This window comes from Chlorocebus sabaeus, chromosome 10 (assembly GCF_047675955.1).
Source record: "Chlorocebus sabaeus isolate Y175 chromosome 10, mChlSab1.0.hap1, whole genome shotgun sequence".
In the NCBI taxonomy this organism is placed as follows: Eukaryota; Metazoa; Chordata; class Mammalia; order Primates; family Cercopithecidae; genus Chlorocebus; species Chlorocebus sabaeus.
In genome coordinates, this window is record NC_132913.1 from 28,479,754 (window position 1) to 28,500,947 (window position 21,194).

The 21,194-nt window shown below is 35.5% G+C and overlaps 1 protein-coding gene across 1 annotated transcript in view; it reads right to left on the reverse strand.

Moving 5' to 3' along the window:
• Nucleotides 1–21,194, reverse strand: part of LRP1B (LDL receptor related protein 1B) — a 1,897,925-nt gene that overhangs the window by 987,897 nt on the left and 888,834 nt on the right. The window contains exon 5 of the mRNA XM_073019651.1: nucleotides 15,361–15,489. Coding sequence (XP_072875752.1) covers nucleotides 15,361–15,489 — 129 coding nt within the window. The remainder of the gene's footprint in view (nucleotides 1–15,360; nucleotides 15,490–21,194) is intronic.

Sequence of the window (21,194 nt, forward strand, 5' to 3'; positions counted from 1 at the left end):
AATGTCAGTCCTTAGTGTCTTCATTTGGCAACTGAAATGATCTTTAGTGAAACTACTTCTCACTCAAAATGACCTACTATGGAAAGCATCCTTGCTGCAAAGTTTTATGAATAATCCAGATTTAGACAGCCATTTTTTTGGCTAGCTACTGGTCAGTAAACTTTTGTATGTCATAAACATTCTTTGAAGAGAGGCTGGAATATAAAGGCGTGCTGAGATTCCCCTGAGAAACTGAGATGGAAATGGGTTCATGGTTAACACAGGCAATGCTTATTTGACAAAATTAGTCAACTTTTTTGGTTTTGGTAGCTTCTTGTTGAGTCAATCAGTTAATTGTTTTAGTGAAAAACATAACCACTAATTCTAAAGTCAGGTGTTTCATAATCTAACAGGGTTTGATTTAATAATGGTGACTTTAAAAAAATCAAAGGACACACTGGAAGAAGGATACTTAAAACATAAGTTGTGAATGCTTTATTTAAATAATCTTCATTGGTCTTTGTTAATTATTAACTGTGGTTTACCTCTTGAGACAGAAGGTCAAATATGGAGGAAGGAAGCCACTGAAACACAAGAACCCACAAAAATCCTCAAGGTCTAAGGATCCAATTCTTTCAGTGTATTTCAAGTTGAAAGTTAGCAAAGCCCTGATAAATATGTAATCTAGCTCTACCTGCACTGCCTCTAATCTCTGTTGTGCATCGTTACCACATGCCAGTTGAAGAGCACCAGCTTGGGTAATGTGGATACAAGACTGACCAGAATAGATGTGATGCTCTTATTGGTTGTCATCCTTAGTCAATGGACAGTTTTCCCAAAAGAACACTTGAAAAGCACATTAGATGATTTCAGTTAAAGGGATACCTGCATCAATTCTTAGTGAGAGGTAATGAACATTAACCTTCCGCATAGAAGATACTGAAGCACAAACAAGCACTCGGTTGACATTTTAACTTAGAGAACCAGGGCGTTGGTTGGATAAACACCTACAGCAGGTTGTCAACTGATTCACAGTAGAGGAGAAAAATTGTCCTCATACTCCTCACCACTGCTTGTATGTTGACAGACCTGAAAACGTTTCTGTCTCCTGTGATGGAGAATTGTATTTGTGTTTTGTATGATCAAAAAATGATTTGATTTTTCCAGTAAATGTATTTGTATTCATTAGTGCCACAACCTTTGAAGACTGATTCTAAAATTGTGAATTGAAAAGAGGAACTTGGAAATGTGGAAATGCTTATTTGACCAGGTTCATAAAAATATCTATTTAAATTCCAAGTCACTATAACCATGTCCTTGAAAGCCTATCCTTATCCTCTCACAGTCAAAAGTATACTAAAAGTGGATTTATTTACTTATAATAATATGATTTTGATATATAGTTTGTGCTAAATAAATGTTTTCAGTGTGTATAAAAACTTGTCATTTTTAAGGTTTCATTTAAACCTCCAGTTCTTCTATTCAATTATAAGAATATTAATTTGGCTAGTTTCCTTCTAAGTGATTGAAGTAATGAATTCAGATACTAACAAATAATTATGTAACTAACAAATGTATGTATACAATAAATGTATATATAAATGTATATAATCTAGTTGTTCTATATTTTAATTTTCCTTAATTAAACCTGTAATTGTATATGTAAGCAATTATCTTCACTAAATGAAGTTCCCAGTATGTGCACATCAATATTTCTGAAGTCAAAGATGAAAAAAATTCCAGTTTTAACTGAATAAAAGGTTGAATAATGACTCGCATATAAAGAATATAAAATGGAGAGTCAGACTAATGTTGTGAGAAAACAGAAAATTGTAATCTATACAACACAAAGAATTGGTTTTAAGCCAGTAATGAACTTCAAAGATTGAAAGAGGATTTTTTTTCAGATTTACTCTTATTTTATCATATACAAATTATATAAAGGCTGTAAAAATAAGGAAAATGGGTATGCAGTTAGAAATGAGAAGACTAAGAACTTCTAATCACAATAATTAAAATTTATGTAAGAAGTGAATTACTAATATATGAAACAAAATGCAGGCAATCTGTAAAAGGGCTATTTATTTATTTATTTTTATTTTATTTTTTGGGGGTGTGTGTGTGTGAGGGAGTCTCGATCCATCACCTAGTCCAGAATGCAGTGGCATGACCTCGGCTCACTGCAACCTCCACCTCCCAGACTCAAGCCATTCTACTGCCTCAGTCTCCTGAGTAGCTGGGACTACAGACATGCACCATCATGCTTGACTAATTTTTGTATTTTTAGTAGTGATGGGGTTTCACCACGTTGGCCAGGCTAGTCTCGAACTCCAGACCTCAGGTGATCTGCCCGCCTCGGCCTCCCAAAGTACTGGGATTACAGGCATGAGCCACTGTGCCCAGCCAAAAGGGCTAAGTTTTTAAAAAAAACTTATAAAATTATGCAAAGAACAGAAAAAGTTAAATATGTAATATTAAGAGAAAATTATGTAGTTTAAAAAGGAGAGATACAGAATCATAGTGCGGAGAAAAAAGAGAGAGAAACTATTACCATATTCAAATATATAATAAATTGTAGATCAAAGTCAACCAACCAAACTGAAAATGTGAATCAAGTTAATATCATATAAGTAAAAAAAATATATAGCATTGAAATATTTTCTTTTTCAAAACATACTGGCTAGATTGATTTCTCCCTGTTTTCATTCCTTAACTATTTTTAATGAAAAAAATCTCTTTACCAAAATGAATAATATTCAGAATAATGACATATTGTCATACACCAGAAGAATCTATTCTATCACATTTTATTATAAAAATAATATATAGCTGGGCATGGTTGCTCATGCCTGTAATCCCAGCACTTTGGGAGGCCGAGGTGGGCGGATCACCTGAGGTTGGGAGTTCGAAACCAGCCTGACCAACATGGAGAAATCCTGTCTCTACTAAAAATATAAAATTAGCCGGGCATGGTGGCACATGCCTGTAATCCCAGCTACTAGGGAGGCTGAGGCAGGAGATTCGTTTGAACCTGGAAGGTGGAGGTTGCGGTGAGCTGAGATCATGCCATTGCACTCCAGCCTGGGCAACAAGACCAAAACTCTGCCTCAAAAAATAATAATAATAATAATAATAATATATATAAATCAAATGTGGGAAAACGAAAATGTATTAACAACTGTATCGGACTGAGCAAGAAAATGAATATTGCTATAATTTATCTTAGCACTACCTTTTATCATCACAATATATTTATGCTGAAGTATTCTTTGGGTAGACATTTTAATTAATTAATTTATTTATCTAGTATTTATAGATCTCAGCATTAACCGGGATCTGAAAGAGATCGGGAAGGCAGTCTGCCTTCAAGAAAGATATAATCAAGTAGAAAGTTTAAGATATCTGCGAAGAACTGTATTTTTATAATCAGGTATGACATCTTTCATAAAAGATGTATAGTTTCATTGAGTTTCAAAGAATGGCTAGATATGTCTGTTTAGTGGAAGCACAAGTTTCCTGATGGTGATGGTATTTGGTCTCAGCCTTGCCTTAATGGCAGAATAAGAATTCAATATGTAGAGATGGATAAAAGAATGTAAAGCAAAAGAAACAGCTTTGATAGAAGTACAGATGTGTGAAAGATTTGAATATGTTGAGGAGAGATTGATCTCAGTTTTTCAGTTTTCTGCAAGGTACAACATGCATAACTAGTGGAGTAGTTCATAATGACACTAATAATAGTTACTGTTTTCTGAGCATATTTTAGGAGCTAGATACTGTAATACATAGTTCACACTTATTAGCTTATTGTATATGCACAATATCCCTTTGATTCGGCTAATATTTACCACATTTTAATATTAATAACTCACTTAAGTTAATATAGCTGTTAAGTGAAAATAACTGAGTTCAAATTTATAGAGTTTTGTAGTAGCTGACAAAATAGGTTAAGGACAAATTGTACAGACTATTGAATGTCAAGATAATGAACTTATTTTTAATTTTGACTGCAATGGGAAACCAGAGTTAATTGTAGAAATACAGTATAATGTGATCAAAACTATGCTTTAAGAAGATCAAGTCTAAAATAATATGTAAGATATTGTTTGGGTGGGTAAAATATAGTAAGAAAGATAAGTAGAATACAGTGACAAGTATACATTTCACACTCAACTTTCCAAATTGTATGTTTTTGCTTTTATTTCAGGGGGTTATTTATTTAAATTGACATAAATTTGTATGTCTTTATAGTGTACAACATGATGTTTTGAAGTATACATATATTGTGGAATAGTTAAACCTATGTAATTGACATATGCATTACCTCACATAGTTACCATTTCTGTAGTAGGAATATTTAATATCCCTTCTCTTAGCATTATGTTAAATGAAATAAGCCAGTCATAGAAAGACAAGTATCACATATCTCACTCATGTAGAATCTAAAAATGATGATCTCATAGAAATAGAAAGTAGAATGTTTGTTACCAGAAGCTAAGGCATTTGGGCGATCAGGTTGGGGAGATGTTAGACAAAGTATACAAAACTACAGGTAGGAGGAATTAGTTAAATAGATCTGTTTTCCAGCATGGTAACTATAGTTAATGATAACATGTTGGATTATTTAAAAATGTTCTTTCTTTTATTTATAAATGGTAGAGTATAATTTTACTTTTTAACTGGTAGAGTACAATTCATGTCAGAAGTATAATTCATGTGTACATTAAGGTAAAATGGAAATGTCTTACTTACACACTGCCTTGAAATCTAGAGTGAAATTGGAAAGGAGTTAAGAGAATGGAAAAGATATTTTTGTTCCTGTTTAGATTTATGCATTGCAGAAATGAAGAACGGCCATATGTGGCAACATTCCTACTGGAAGCAGAGGTCATTAGGAAAAATGTAAGCCCCAGAGAATTCTCAGAGTTTTCCCTAAGTAAACCTCTTCTATGGTCCTTCAAACTAGATTCTACATGTCACATAGAGAATGGCATTAATTTCATTTGTTTTTATAAAGAAAGTAACCCAAAATTATGAAAAACTTGTGGACATAGGTAGCAGATATCTGAATTACTGAACATAGAAATGCCATTTTAATTTCTCAGAAACTAGGTGATAAGAAACTAAAGTAGGAAGTGTTGAGATCTTAAGTAGAAATAGGTTGATGTAATATAGCAGAAGTTCAAAATTGCAGTTGTTATTGTATTGTGGACAACGAGTGGCATGAAGTCAAGGATTATTTGGAAATTTTAGATGTGGGTGATGGGGAGAAAAGGTATCATTAAAATAAACAGTAAAGGAAGAAAGTAGAATCAGTTTTTAGAAAATATGATGAGTTCAGTATTGGCACATTAGTCCAATGGCCAAAGCTGTGTTTTTTATCTTGTTTCGTTTTGTGTTCTAGATGTATATGTGTGTATGTGTATATATAGAGTGTATATATACACACGTGTGTGTGTGTGTGTGTGTGTGTGTGTATGTATATATATATATATATATATATATATATATATATAGAGAGAGAGAGAGAGAGAGAGAGAGAGAGAGAGAGAGAGAGACAGGGTCTCACTGTGTTGCCCAGGCTGGTCTCAAACTCCTGGTCTCAAGCAATCTTCCTTCACTTGGCCTCCCAAAGATCCAGGACTATAGGCATGAACCACTGTGCCAAACCTGTGCTTTTTAATCTTGCCTTTGGCATTGGAAAAACTCACCCATGTAAACTACTGATGAACCTGAATTAACCATAAACCTTAAAACAATTTAGTCACTTTGCTATTTAGACTTTAGTAGTGAAATACTGGTGCCTTCATTTAGAGAATATTTCAACTTGAAATGTGATAATTGAGAAGCAATGCAATATATTGTTTTTTCTGGCAGAAGACCCATTTTATAAGCACAACAAAAGACAATAATATCATCCCCTCCCCAGCACAAATGTATCTTTTCATTTTGCAGATTGGCGGCTCACACAGTTTCCCTGTTTTGCAGAGAGCTGGTCTAACCAAACCAAGGAGGTATCTCCTCTATTATCTGAAAGTCTTACTTGGCACATGGCAAGTGTTTAATACATGAATGAAAGTTTGTAAGTAAATCTCAAAATTTAAGAATATAATTCATTCAAATTTGTGATTATTACATGAATATTAGAACTAGCAGACAGTCTAGTGATGGTCAGTTTACATTAGTTACTGAGAAGTGGCTAAGGCAGCTTTAAAATCTCCTAGTAAAATCTCCTAGTCACCTTTCTAATTGTAGCCAACGGAAAATACTTAAGCTACAGAAAAATATTTTCTCTACTCAGACTTCTTTCTCTATGTTATATCTACTCAGACTTCTTTCTCTATGTTATAGATTAGTAACATTTGAGTTCAAAATGTAATAGGTATTGACTCATTTGAAAATTGCTTCTAAGTAACTCCTATTTGTAAAGTAAGTTCAGTTTCAAAATATGAGTCCTTAAAAGAGCCACATTTAACATGGCCCCTAAAAGGGAAATACTGTCTCGGTATGTGAATATTTATTATCCATTCAGCAAATATTTATTAAGCCTGGCTAGCTTCTGTGGGGTCTAGATACTAGCAATACAACAGTGAACAAAACCAACAAAACCTTTGCTTTTACAGAGCTTACATTTTAGTACATAAAAAAGACAATAAGCAAGTAGACAAATACTAATATTATTTGGCAGTGATACATTCTATGAAAGTGAGTAAAGTATAGGAGTAATGGGGATGAGAGCTGATCCTTAGAGAAGGTAATCTAATTCAGAATATATTTACCAGTTAGAAACAAAGGTTTTGAGAAAAAAGAGTGTAGTGAAGGATGAACCCAATATTTTGGCTTAAATAATTAGGTGAATGTTGGAAACCTTACCAAGATGAAAAACTGAAGAAAGCATTATTAGGAGAGAAAATTAAAAATTGATAGAGTTTGATATTTCTGTTAAATATCCAAATGGAGATATTGAATATATAATCAGATCTGTGAGTCTGGAGTTCAACAGTCATTATAACGTGATAAAAACTGGGGAGTGTCAGTCTCTTGATATTTTTTAAAGCCATGGCAGAGGGTTTTTAAGGCCATGATACAGGATGAAAGGTCCTAGAAAATCAATAAAAAGAAGATATCTAAAGGACTGAACGCTGAATCATGTCAAAAATATTGGCAAAATGAAGATAATAAAGCAAAGTAAACTGAGAAAAAATGCCCAGTAAGGCAAGAGCAAAATTTCAAGATTGTGCTGCTCTAAGAGGTAAAGTCTTCAAGGAGACAATTGTCATTTGTGTGCTTAAGACCAATAGTTAACTAATGAGGCAACGGGATGTCACTGAAGACCTTGGCAATAGATGTGAGTGATAAGAATAGTGTACAATTCATTGAAGGGGATTCAAGAGCAGAGCAAAGGAAAGTGGAAAAGGAACAACACTCCATTGAGTTTTTCTACGCAGGGAAAAGAAAAATGGAGAAGTAGCCGGACAGGAATATAGGTTTAAAGGAAGTTGTTTTGCATCATCTTTGCAACACGCTTGTATGTTGGTGAGAATGACCTAAGAGAAAAGAAAATATCAGCGATTCAAGAAATAAAGAAGACAATTATATGATTCGAGTCCTTGAACAGGTGAGAGAAGATAGGATCCGTGTACGTTTGCAGGATTGACCTTTAATAGGAGAAAAGTCAGTTTGTTTTCTAATTTAAATAAGAGTAAGATGGGATGATTAGTTCTAGATTCAAATAGACTAGTAGAGTTAATGGAGTTTGAGTGAGAAAATTCTCTTTTAATTGCTTATATTTTCTCAAGGAAATATGAAAAAAGATCGTCACTTTACAATAAGGAGAAGGGAGGTAGATGTACGAAACTCATCATCTAGTAATGGAAAAAAGTAAAGGTCATTTAATATATTTCACTGTTGTCTGACAAGGATTAAATATAAAACTTGTAAGTAAGATCACTAATTTCTACTTTGCTATTATAGAGATTAAGTACTCTAAGTACCCAATCATTCTGATGTGCCAAACTTCTAGCTACTTTATCAGCTATGTTCTTTGTAACTTGATGTTCTAAACATCCAAAGAGTACTAAGATATAATTTAATAATTTGGTCGGGATTATGTTTCGTGGGAGGCATAGACAGCGGCTGTGTGAGTCCTAAAAGAAATACACACGTTTAAAAATGCAATCAATGCAACAGGTTTTCTCATCTCAAGACTAAAATGACGTTAGGCAGCCTGATTAGGGGAAATATGCAGAATATTAGTTATCTCTGTCAAAGGCAATTGTGTTCTCCAGGGGAAGGAGTGCCCAAAGGGCATTCTCTAACTGCTTTTATTACCCCAGATTTTTTTAAATCCCTGTTGATTGCAACTGATACAGAGAATGCCTTGAAGACTCTGAAAAATAAATTTTTTTCTTATAAAAATATCAACATTATTCTGTCTACTCGAATTTTAAGGTTTTTTCCCCCTGAGGATTTCAGTAGTGATATAATTTTATATTTTTCCCAAGTAAAGCAACAGAAAAGTATATACTTATATACATTCTTGCCTCATCTATTTAACCATTTGTAATTTTTATAAATTTAAATGTGTTTCCTTCCTTTTTATTTTCATTAGAATATCCAATTTTAAGATAGAAAACAAGAGTTAATTGTAGAGGGTGATATAATTTCTCTCACATTCTAAATTGAGGATTTAATCAATAATCTGATAGCTTGTCTACAAAAATTATAAAAAGCATGATAGAAATTTCTGCCTATCTGTTGTGTCATTTATAAAAGCAAAGTCTATTGACTGTCACACCCAGAGCCCATAAATACAGCCATGTAATTTTTCATACTCAAACACAGAAGTTCTCAGCTAGATTGCAATAAAAATATGTTATGAAGAAAATGGAAGACACGCTTTTTTTTCCCTGTCTGATATTTTCTTAGACTAAGGGTAAATGAAAGGTGTCATGACACATAAAACACCATGGTTATGACTCTGCTATCAATCTTGCAACTTTGTTTCTGGAAAAAAGATTAAAAATGTCAAGAAAGGTGCTAGACTGTGAAGATGATATCCCCTAGCATAAAAACAAAAACCAAAACCAACATAGAATAATAATGAGGAGACTGTGTACCCCAGCACTGACATACTCATTAACAGTGTTTGGAGAGGGAAAAAGAAGCGTGTTGTATCATTTGGATAATAAAAATTCCATCCAAAATCCTTGCCCTGCCCTGCCATGAAATGTGATTTCTAACTGAATGATCATCCAGAAAAGATGTAGAGTGAAAATACTCCATAAAATAGAGAAATAGTTTAATGGCCAGGCTACCCATCTGGGATTCCAAAGGCAGACTGGGAAGCTCTAGAATTTCTGTAGTACAGAGGCTTATTCAGTATAGTGTGACTGCAGATAGGGAAGCTTGTCCTCCAGCTGTATTTTAGCAGCAAGCACACAGCTTTTACTAGGATTGCATGTTTATTGGAGAGGGGAGAGGTCCTTGGTGGAGAGGACACACTTAGGAAACTACTATTTGATGACAACACTATACCAAAGCTATAGTTAGCCCTGAGTAACAGGACAAAACTGGCCAAATATTCTATTCTCCTTTGAACCTCTTGCAACCTTCTGACTCTCCTTTACCCTCATTCTGCTTCTTAAATGCTCTAGAAATTTCTAAAGCATCCAGCAAACATTTGTCAAGCACATACTCTGCTTCAGGCATTGAACTCTTTTTTTGCTACTTACTCTTTACCACAATGTTCCTAATTTCACACATGCATATGCAACAGTAAAGAACAATAAATCTGTATTACCAGGCTGGTGCTGGTGATTAGCCTCACTCCTAGCCAATAGGTCTCATGCGCTATCATGTCATCAAGTGTTATTGGCAGTTATGGCTCAATGAAATAATAAATTATACAGGAATTAGAACTTTTGACTATCTAAAATATAATTAAAAAAAAAAAACCCTAAATGGTGAATCTTCACATATCTGTCATTCTACAAGAAGCCATTCTTAGCCAATGGTATACTGAAACAGATCTTATTTACTAGTCTCATAAGTTGTTTAAATTATTAAAACTTAATATGTTACCCTTCCTAAGAATAGATCTTAATATGAGATGCTTTAATAAAAGGCAAGGAAATAGTCTTTTAATAGCTGAATTTCAGGCATTACTAAGTGTCTGATAAGAGGATGATACTATGTGGCAGAGAATTATTCCCTCACTGTACAGACACCTGCCCATTCTCCCACACACAGAATCAGCCCTGGCAGCAAACCATGGGTAAATTCTCCACCTCCCCCGCCAAAAAAATTTACACTTATGTTAGTAGATGTTAAATCACCCCTAGAGTTTTAAAGTAAGAGCCATAGGAAGTTATATTTCATTTATTTTCTCTCTCTTTTCTCTTTTTAAGAATCATAGCAGAGAAAACAGCAAACGATATGAAAATGTTCCCTCCCCAACCCTGTCTAGAAATATACTTCCATTGATTATACAGGGACTATGATTCCTATTCTTACAACTAAGAGTTTCATTGCCTCAGTAGTCTTCTGTTGGGTTCCCCCGCCCCCCACCCCCCACCCCGCCAAATCAATGAACTGCAAATATAAGCTGCAATAGAATTCTGAATTTTTTTTTTTTTAATAGGCTCTCTATTCTCACTGCTCCAATTACTCCATGGCAAAGAGGTACACTCTCCTAGGGCACCATTTGGTGCACTGACTATAGAGTGATGATCATAAAATTAGTGTTCTTTATTTTACTATTGCTTCAGTGCAATCAGTAGAGCCCTAGAGGTTCAGGAGAATTTGTATGCTGGAGTAAGTCCCTGCCTTCAGTGAGTGGTTAGGACACTGAAAAATACAGTCCAATGAGTCTAAATTTATTAGGAGTAAAATTGCCAACAGTTCATAAGTAAACACCATTTACTATTACTTTTACTGTCACAGGTTCTACATGAGCCTGCTTTCAGCTCCAAGTTTTCACATTCAATACATATTTTATATCAAATTCAATAAAATCAATTAAAAGAAAGTCAAATTTTAAAAATGTTTTATTTTCATATTTGACAAGTCATTACTACAACTCTGTTTTCAAAAAATATATCAAAATATGCAAAAAGTTTTACTGGGTACCTATACATGGTTATTTTTTACTTTTTTTTTTTTTTCACATGACAAGTCCTAATGTTTAATTAGAAAAATTGCTAGCTTTTGTGTGGGTGTGGTGGCTCACACCTGTAATCTCAGCACTGTGGTAGGGCATGGCAGGAGGATGGTTAAAGCTAGGAGTTCAAGACCAGCCTGGGCAACATAGAGAGACCCTGTGTGTACAAAAAAAAAATTAAAATTAGCTGAGCGTGGTAGTTCATTCCTGTGGTCTCAGCTACTCAAAGGTTGAGGTGGGAAAATGGCAGAAGTCCAGAAGTTTGAGGCTACAGTGAGCTATGATCATGCCACTGCACACCAGCCTGAGCAATACAGTGAGACTACATCTCTTAAAAGAAAATAAATAAATAAATAAACATTAATTACTAGTTTTTTAATGTGTGTTCTATTACAAAGTAACAAATGCTCTCTCATAAAATTTATAGTCTTATATGTCTCCTATATAAAACTATTCAACTATGCATATTTAAGTTAAAATCACTTTAAAAAATATGCTTCAGACTTTTCTTTTGGAAATTAGTTTTTTGAAGATAAAAAACAGATAGTATCAAGTGTTAAATTGTACTAGATTACCATTGAAAGTCCTCTCAACTCTGAAACAATTTATTCTTTATTTCATTAGTCAGAGTCAATCTTACTAAGTGTAGAAAGGAGAAAATTTGTCTGCATTACATGAATTAATAGGAATGAAAAGGCCTCCTGCCTAACATTAATCTCTTCCCCCATCTGTTGTAGTGTCTAAAATCTCCTCCCTTCAATACAGTTATTTCTTAAAGATGCTCTTAAGGCTTATGAATTTTACTTGGGTTCAGATAATATATTACAAAGGAGGAATAATCAATTAACTTACATTAATTTACCTAATTACGATCTATTGTCTTCAAAATAAGACCCCACTGGTAAGCTCTGGGGTGAACATTTACAAAGAGACCATGATATTGTTCTATTTTGCACTAGTGCAGCACCTTTAGTGGTCGCTTCCCAGCCCATTAACTCTGCCTCTCTCTGCCATCTCATAAAGGGCTATTTCTCAGGAACTTTTTAATTCATCTATCATCTTGTACTGTCTTTGCAGAACCATCTTCTTGGGTCTAGTTCTAGCTTTCCATTACATCACTTTGGCTTGATATTTTTATAGTATTCTTTCTTTCTAAAACTGGGAGATCTTTTCCCCATATCCATCGTCTTGGGATAGGCCATTCGGACCTTCCCTTGTTTTCCACACTGTCCAGCTGCTGAGAGCCCTGGAACCCTCGTTTGTCGTGGAGGGAAAGTTAGGTTCTGGAGTCCAATAGGGTTGAATTATAAGAAAAAGAAGAGTAAAGAGAGGCCAATCTCAGCAGCCAGGCAACTGAAAAAAGGACTGGCAGAGCTTTAAGATGAACCTGGCTTAATTTATAATGTTTTTTTTCTAGCACTTGTCAGATATAGCCACATTACTGTATAATAAAACTACCATAATAATTTTAAACCTGATTGCATTAACTGGAATTACATATAACTGAAGCCAAAAGTATCCTCTGGTTCACTTGCCATAAATATGAGAAAACTAAAGCCAAACAGGCAGTTTTTCTCTTAAAGTGTACAAATACATTGGTTCAAATATCCATGTGACCTTTAGAACACACCAGTGTTTGTTATAGACTTACGCTCATGCTAGCAACTCCTTTTCCTTAAACTATAAACCACAGCAACCTTCCCATGGTAACTATGTATTTTTCAAATTTTGGAAGCTCACAATGTCATCAAGCTAAAGACCTAGAGGTGAAGAAATTTATGTATTCCATTATCAATTCTAGAGTCATCAAATTTCCTTGATGTAGTAGGACATTATTATGTTCCATCCTTTTCTGGTTGCATTCTATTATTGTAAGATAACCTACCTATGTAGAAAAAGAGGATATGCTTCCTTTATAGAGTTTATTGCATTACGCTCTCTCTGTGTAGCAATATTGTGTGGATCAATAGAAACAGCAAATAACAAGCCTTCCACTTCTTTAGTTCATCAATATTTTAAATCAGAACTCTGGGTGGTGGCAAAAAGGAAAAACATAACCTGACCTAATTTTTCTCAAGGATTGCCTTATTTCAACTAGGGCTTCATAAATCAAGTCAGTAATTCAAAGAAGGAAACTAAAAAAGTAAAAGAGTGTTTTGCTGTTGTTGATATTTTGTAGAGATATATGTTTTCTAAATAATTAACCACACTATCTCTGGGAAATCATTGAAATTTTAACAAGAGGTTATGTGTAAAGAGAAACAATGGCAGCTTGCTGAGCTTTAGTCCAGTCTTTTGCCCAGTGTGGTTTCAGAAAAGAAATTTCATGCTTAATTTACCAGTTTCTAACAAGGGAGGGTGAGGGCACCCATTAATTCATCAATACATCATAATTTGAAAATGCCTGATACGGAACTACATTTGGAGGAAGTTAGAAGAAGCCAGATGGAATATTCTGCATAGTATTTCCTTATATTATTCCCAAGCTAATTCAGTCCATAAAATCATTAGCATTATCTTATTGTGACTAGGGCATCTCAAAGCTGTTTCATTAGCCAATCAACAATACTTAACTGATTGTTTACTTACTGAGTAGGCTGAAAACTGTGTAGAAACTACAGGCTTTATTTGCAGGTTAGCAGTAAAAGGCAGTTTTGAAACATGAAATATAAACACTTAAGAGTGGAGCACTCATTTTAGTAATTTTAATTAGCAAGACAAGTTTTTTTTTTTTCCTTTTCCTTTTTTCCATCCCGCCCTCCTTTCTTCCATCTTCCCCTTTTTTTTCCACAAATATTTATTGAGTACCTGTATGTTCTAGGCAATGATCAGTACTGAGTAAGTATCAGTAAACAAATCCAACAAGTTCTGTACTGTCATAATGCTTACCTTATTCTGGAGAAATCATCTGATAAACATACATAATGAATTAATTTCAAGTGGTAATGCTATAAAGAAAATAAAACTGGGAAATTATATAGTGATAGAGTAGGTATGCATAAATAACACTGGAAAATAACATCATGATGTAGAGGCTACATACCATGAAATAGAATGGACTGGGAAGGTCACTCTGAATATTGACCTGAGACTCAAGTGATAAGGAGGCTACATTAATGTGAATATCACAGGAAAAAGCGTTACAGGCAGATAAAAAAGCAACACGGTTGAAGAAGGACAAGGACACAGGTGTGCTGGCATTGATGATGAAACAATAGCAGTGGAAGATCAGACATTGGAAAGGGAAATGATACCAGGCCATTAGGCCCATTAGAGATCCTGTGAGGAGTTTAGGTTTTATTTTCAAGGTGAGTGAAAGTTATTGGGAGATTTGAAGCAAAAGAACAACATGATTTGGTTTATGTTTTAGTAGCAAATCACTTTATTATGTGAAGAATTAATTTTGGAGGTGAAACAGAAGCTCACAGAACCCAGTTAGGAATCTATTGTAGTAGTCCAGGAGAGAGACAGGCAATTCAGATCAATTAATACGTGTCTTTTGAACAGATTTTTGCTAATTAGAAACTTCTTGTAATAGGCTGGGCACTGCGGTTCATGCCTGTAATCCCAGCACTTTGGGAGGCCTTTGTGGGTAGATCGTCTGAGGCCAGGAGTTTGAGACCAGCCTGGCCAACATGGTGAGATCCTGTCTCTACTAAAAATGCAAAAATTAGCCGGACACAGTGGTGTGTGCCTGCAGTCCCAGCCACTTGGGAGGCTAAGGCAGGAGAATAGCTTGAACCTGGGAGGCGGAGGTTGAAGTGAGCTGAGATTGTGCTATTGCACTCCAGCCTGGGTGACAGAGTGAGACTCCATCAAAAGAAAGAAAGAAAGAGAGAAAGAGAGAGAGAGAGAGAGAGAGGGAGAGAGAGGGAGAGAGAAGGAGAGAGAGGAAGGGAGGAAGGGAGGAACGAAGGAAGGAAGGGAAGCGAAGAAAGAAGGAAGGAAGGGAAGGGAAGGGAAGAGGGAGGGAGGAAGGGAGAGAGGAAGGGAGGAAGGAATTTTATTTTTGGAAGGAGTAATGAAAGGAGTTTTATAATGATTAGTGACAACTGAAAGAATTGTTCTGGATTCCTAACTACAGAGAAGTGTATTAAAATGAAGGAAAATCTCTCTCTTCAAAGTCCATATTTCTGCTGTACCACATCTCTAATGAAAAAGAACTATAAAAAGGAAACAAGTAATTCTGGAAAGACAAAAAATAAATGGTCATAACTTACCAATTTTAGCTTTGCAAGACCTGTTGTCTGACTGCATTAGGTAGCCTTCCACACAACTGCAGGTGTAGGATCCATGTGTATTTCTGCAGGTCTGGCTGCATGTACCATAAACAGCACATTCATCTTGATCTAAAAGGAAAATTGGCATCATTTCTAAGCAGCTTTATCTTGGGCATTTTTTTTTTGTTCTCCTTGAATAAAATATTATTTCTGAACTTTGAAAATGAACTATTAATGAAAAGTCAATTCTAATAAATCTTTTCAAAACCACACTAAATAAAAATTAAACTTTTTGTTGCCTTAATATTTACAGAGAGAAAACATCAAACAATATCAAATCATATATTTTAAAAGAGGGTTTATTTGCATTTGTGGTAGGCAAGCTAGAAGTCTTTGGATATTTTTGCAAAGGTACAAAATGCATTCCAATTAATATTTGTTGAATATTTCCAGTGTCAATGACACTGACTTTTTCATTATTTTAACAAAGAATTAGACTAGCAATGAGGTTTTCAATCAACAGATTAAATAAGAGTTCTGAGCCACACTATGCAAATCGCACTCACTACTTTAAAGACAGGAAACTATTAAGCACCTATTGAAAATAAAGATTTTGTCTTAATTAAATTTTATTTTAACATCTGTAGTCCCTTCCTCTACTCCTTCATTCTATTTTCTCTATATTCTTCCTTCCTCTGGTATTCAGTTCAAATCTTTATGAAAAACAGATACTCAATGATTCTTAACCGACCAAACGAAAAGGCAACCTGTCAGTAGTTATTTAGACAAAGGTATATTCAGTCTATTTTATGTACCAAGCACTGTACTAATCCCTGCAGAAGACAAAATCAATAAAATATGGTCCCTACCCCTGAGTAAGACAAGTCTAGAGAAATATAACGTTTGTATAAATATAATGGATAACGTATGATACTATACATTTCCTTATAATAGGGGTATACTCTAGTTATGATAAAAACAGGCAAGTCAAACTGCTTAGGATTAAAAGGGGAATGTTAAGTGAAGATTTCATATTAAACACTATGAAGCATGATCTGGCTTTCCTCAAACTAAGTGGAAAGGGACATATCAGTTCATCAAAATGGCATGTGAATGGTATTGGGATGGCATCATGGGGGTTTCAAAGAAGAAGCATAAGAGTCAAATGAAGCAAGAGTATATGAAGGAAAGTAGTAGAAGAGACGAAATTGGGAAAGTACTTTGGGAGCCAGAAAATGAAGGTATTTGCATGCTGAACTAAAAGATTGTACATTACACATTGGCAATGGGAAAGCATTAATTAGATTGGCTATATGGTCAGCTTTGCACTTTAAAACTAAAAACACTCATATAGGTTTTGGTAAATGTGGAGAAAAGATCCTAGAAAATTAGGTATGTGCTAATTTTATCCGAGAATTTGTCTTTTGAAGTTATATTTTGAACTAAGTCAGTGGCAGTGGAAATGAAGAGGGAATGGACTCAAATGTATAAGAAGCAGAATAGACAACATTTGAAAACTTATTGGATATGACAGAAGTGAAAATTGATCCGATTTTGAAGTAGAGGATATAAGAATTACAGATTTGAATGGCTCTATCATGGGAGGAGATAACGAGTTTGGTTTCACTGTGTTAAATTTGAGGTGTCTGTAGGGTAGCCTTGAGTAAACGTGTAATGATAAGCAATTGAGAAATGGAACTGTTAATATAGGGTGAGATCTGTCCTGGAGTATTTGGAAGTCAATAGCGTATAGATAATAGATTTTAAAAATACGAGAGGGTAATTTCCCACAGAGGAAGAGGAGACGAGAAAACCTTGGCTAGTGCAAAATACTGTAGGACACCAAAGTGGAAAGGGCAGTGAAAAGGGCCAAAACAGGAATCAGGGAGAGATGCAGTGGCTCTGGCCTGTATTCCTCACACTTTGGTAGGCCAAGGTGGGCAGATTACTTGAGACCAGAAGTTTGAGACCAGCATGGCCAACATGGCAAAATCCTTTCTCTACTAAAAATACAAAAATTGGTCAAGGGTGGTGGTGTACACCTGTTGTCCCAGCTACCCAGACAGCTGAGGCATGAGAATCGCTTGAACCTGGGAGGTGGAGGTTGCAGTGAGCCAAGATTTCACCACTGCACTACAGTCTGGGTGACAAGGCTCTGTGTCAAAATAAAATAGTAATAATAACACAGAAAGAAAGAAAGAAAAAGAGTCCTACAGTCTCCTGTGAAGGAAAATTCATGATTACTGTAAGAAAAAAATTAAGAAATGAGAGCTTTTCAGGAATATCAGAATGTTCAAAAGGGTTATATGCAATGCATAAATTCAATAAGATCAAGATTAAAATTCCCATTTAGATTCAATAATTAGGACATTATTGTCGTGATGTTGATGTAATGTAGGGAAAGAAGGGGACATAGTCACAAATGGGAGACTGATCTTAACTGGAACTTGCTTTTTACTGAGTCCTTAAATGGGATAAGAAATACAAACTTAGACCTATTAACAGACCATTGTCCTCACAACTTGGGAATGATGACTGAAGATAACTCGGGACTCCTGTAAATAATTTTGGAGAAAAGGGGTGAGGAAAAAAAAAAAAAAAAAAAACAGAAAAAGGAAGAGGAAGGCAAAAGATAACAGGATGGAGTGAAGCTGTGGTATTAAGTGGGTTAAACTGATATGACATAATTAAAATATATCTTTGGCCTTTGTTCACAGTGCTTGGCACAGAGCTCCTAAAACTCTTGGAATTTTTTGAGTAATAGGAGTGTCTTCTGTTATTCATAACGAGCTCCTCCAGAATATACTGGAGCCTACGCTAATGAGGTGACTCAGGGTAGGGCCCCTAGGTAGTCTTAGACTGGGGGCTGGTCATCAAAATACCAAACAGTGGATTAGAGGTGGAAACTTTCAGCCCCACCTCCTGACCTCCAGGGAGAAGAAAGGGGACTGGGAATTGGCCTAAAAACAACTCTTGAACAATGAGGCTTGGAGAGCTTCCATTTTGGTGAAGACATTGAGCCCAGGGAGGATGAGGCACCTAGAGAGGGCATAGAAGCTTCCGTCTCCCACCTTCCAGATCTTTGCCCTATGTGTCACTTCCATTTGGCTGTTGCATCCTTTGTAATAAACTAACAAACATAAGGAAACTATTTCCTTGAGTTCTCAGTTGTTGTAGTGAATGACTGTATTCTAGGAGAGGACTGTGGGAGTGCTCACATTTATAGCTGGCTGGTCAGAGGTATAGGTGAGTCCTGGAACTTGCGCTGGCACCTGAGTCTTGCAGTACTAGACCCATAACCCATGGGGTTTACACTACCTCTGGATAATATCAGAATGGAGTTGAACTGCTGGACACCCAGTTGTTATTAGAGAATTAGAGAATTTATGTGGAAAAATACGACCCAATTTTGTATCAGAAGCAATATGACAAAAAAGAAACCTCAACCGGCATGTTAAAAAATCCCCAGTGGAGGGGTAACATAACGGTTTCACTATAGGGATGTCTAAAATTACATTTGAAATTATTTGTGTGTTGCGATATGAAACCTTTTCCTACTAAGTCTTCAGTAAATCTTACTACATATACAAATTGTCTTGTTTGCGTGGATTTTATAATTGTGGAAACTCTAGGAAAAGAACTGACTTTTACTTCTGGGTTGAGGAGTATGGGATGGGGAAAATCCATATATACTCTCAAAATGATACATAAATAGGAAGATGGAGTTTGGAGTCAAGATTATAAAGAATATAGAAGCTCTGGAAAACTGCAGATATGCTGAGAAGCCTCTAACAGTCCTTAGAAAATAAAAGTGAGGGTTTAAAACAGTCTTAACTAGATTTTAAGGGAAAAGAGATATTTACAGTTGCTTTACTAAAATCGGATGAGAAACCAGATAGCAGTAAATGGAGGAATGAAGTGAAAAAAACATAATTGGGAAAGTAAATGTAGTTGATTGTTAAAGTTAGTGGATAACAAAGGAGGAGGGGACAGGAATGATGGCTATAGGAAGAGATAGGATAAAGTGGATATTTGTTGTATTTCTATTTTTGTTTTTGTTTTCTTTCAGAATAGAAGAAATGGGAGAATATTTATTGACTACAGTGTTAGCCAGTGGAAATGTAGTGTTTAAAGATGTATAAGAAAGAGGTGGAAATTGATGGACCAACGGACCGAGTTGAGACAAAAGTTTGGGTGAGTGGGACTTTAAATATGTATGAAAAAAGACTAGAAGAAGTAAAGCTCTTCTGAAATGAGAGCAAAACAAGAGTGGATGGGTACACAAGTAAATAGAAGAGAGAGACTAATTTGAAGAATACAAGATGGCACCCAGAAAATAAAGCCAGTGACTAAGACAAAAGAGAATAGATTAAGAAAACATATTTTGAGAGAATAAAGAAGAAATTGAAAGGAAGGGTCAAGGGCACTGTAGCAGATGCTGTCTGCTCAAATCCCTCAGATTGTTCAGTGTGATTCTACAATCATAGGGATCTTTATCTGTGCCTGAGCATACTTCCAAACCCTTCCTCCTCTCCCGCCAGAAGCTCTGCCAGGACTCAAGGCCAGTTAAGTTTCCAGGAGGGTAATGCCACCTCCAACACCAAAACAGACAGATTTGCTCTTCAGAAATGGAGTGTATAAATGCCTGAGTTCCCTTGTCTCTCATGCTAGAGAGTTCTGCCACACACTTAAGCTTCAGTCACCCTTTGTTGTAGCTGGCTTCATTGCTCCAACTATGGCGTTGCCTTTCTCCTGTATCCTCTCAGCCCCACCACACCCCCAAATAAAAAGAAAAGGAAAGAAAAGAAAAAGAGAAAGTTACAATGGCAAATAAAGGAAAACATTCATGTGAATCCTTGTTTCAGAGTTGACTTCTGGGAATATCCAAGCTAAGAAGAGAGTTTACTATGAGAAAGCAAAAAGATTGCTGAGTAGCATAAGACCATTTAAATTGTGAAACTATGCATCTGTACGACATTCACAAACTCAGGTTTCTTCAGACTCATGTAATAGCCAGCAATCATGGATGTCCATTTGAAGTAAATGCTTTTGGCAATAGAAAAAATACAGTGTTTGGAGTTAAGTCTACAGCAATACTGAATGAAATTAAGGCTTGCATTTGGTAAAGTCTGTCCCTGATGGCAGTAATAATTCTTATCTATTTTCACAGATTTTTCACCGTTAACATTAAAGGTTTCTATTTCAGTTTTTCTGATATGATTATGCTGTCCAGGAGAGCAATATGCTCATTTATCTCTTCTTTCTACTTAACCAGAATGCACTGAGGTGGAACTCCACAACATTGACCACAGAGGAATAGGCATACCATCACTTGTAATGCTGCCTTCTTTTCTCCTTTAAAGACAGAGAGCTACCTGGAAATACAGTTTTGAGAAAGCCTAATGACGCTCAGACTTGGCTCTCAAGGAGTATAGAGAAAGTACAAAGAGCTCCTCTCCCACTGTGACTTCTAAAATGATTGCTGTGCAATTCTTCACTAATGTTCCACAGAAGAAATTCATTATGGTTGTGGTTGTTTTTATGTGCTTAATTAAACACATAAAAGCAATTAATTAACCACACTCAGGAACCTACGTATTTAACTCATCTCCACCCTTGCAAAAGGAACTGCAGATCTTCATTACTATAGGAATCAGGTGTAGTAAATGAGTGAGAAGAATGCGGAATAGGTATCTAAGTCAAACATGTACGAATGGCAAGGGCTGTTTGGAAGTGGAAAGAGCATGAATGTTCAAAGGCATCATTCATGTCTGGCACCATTTTTATCAGGCTGACTTCTGTGATTATGAGGCATCTAGCGTTGCTCTTATTTT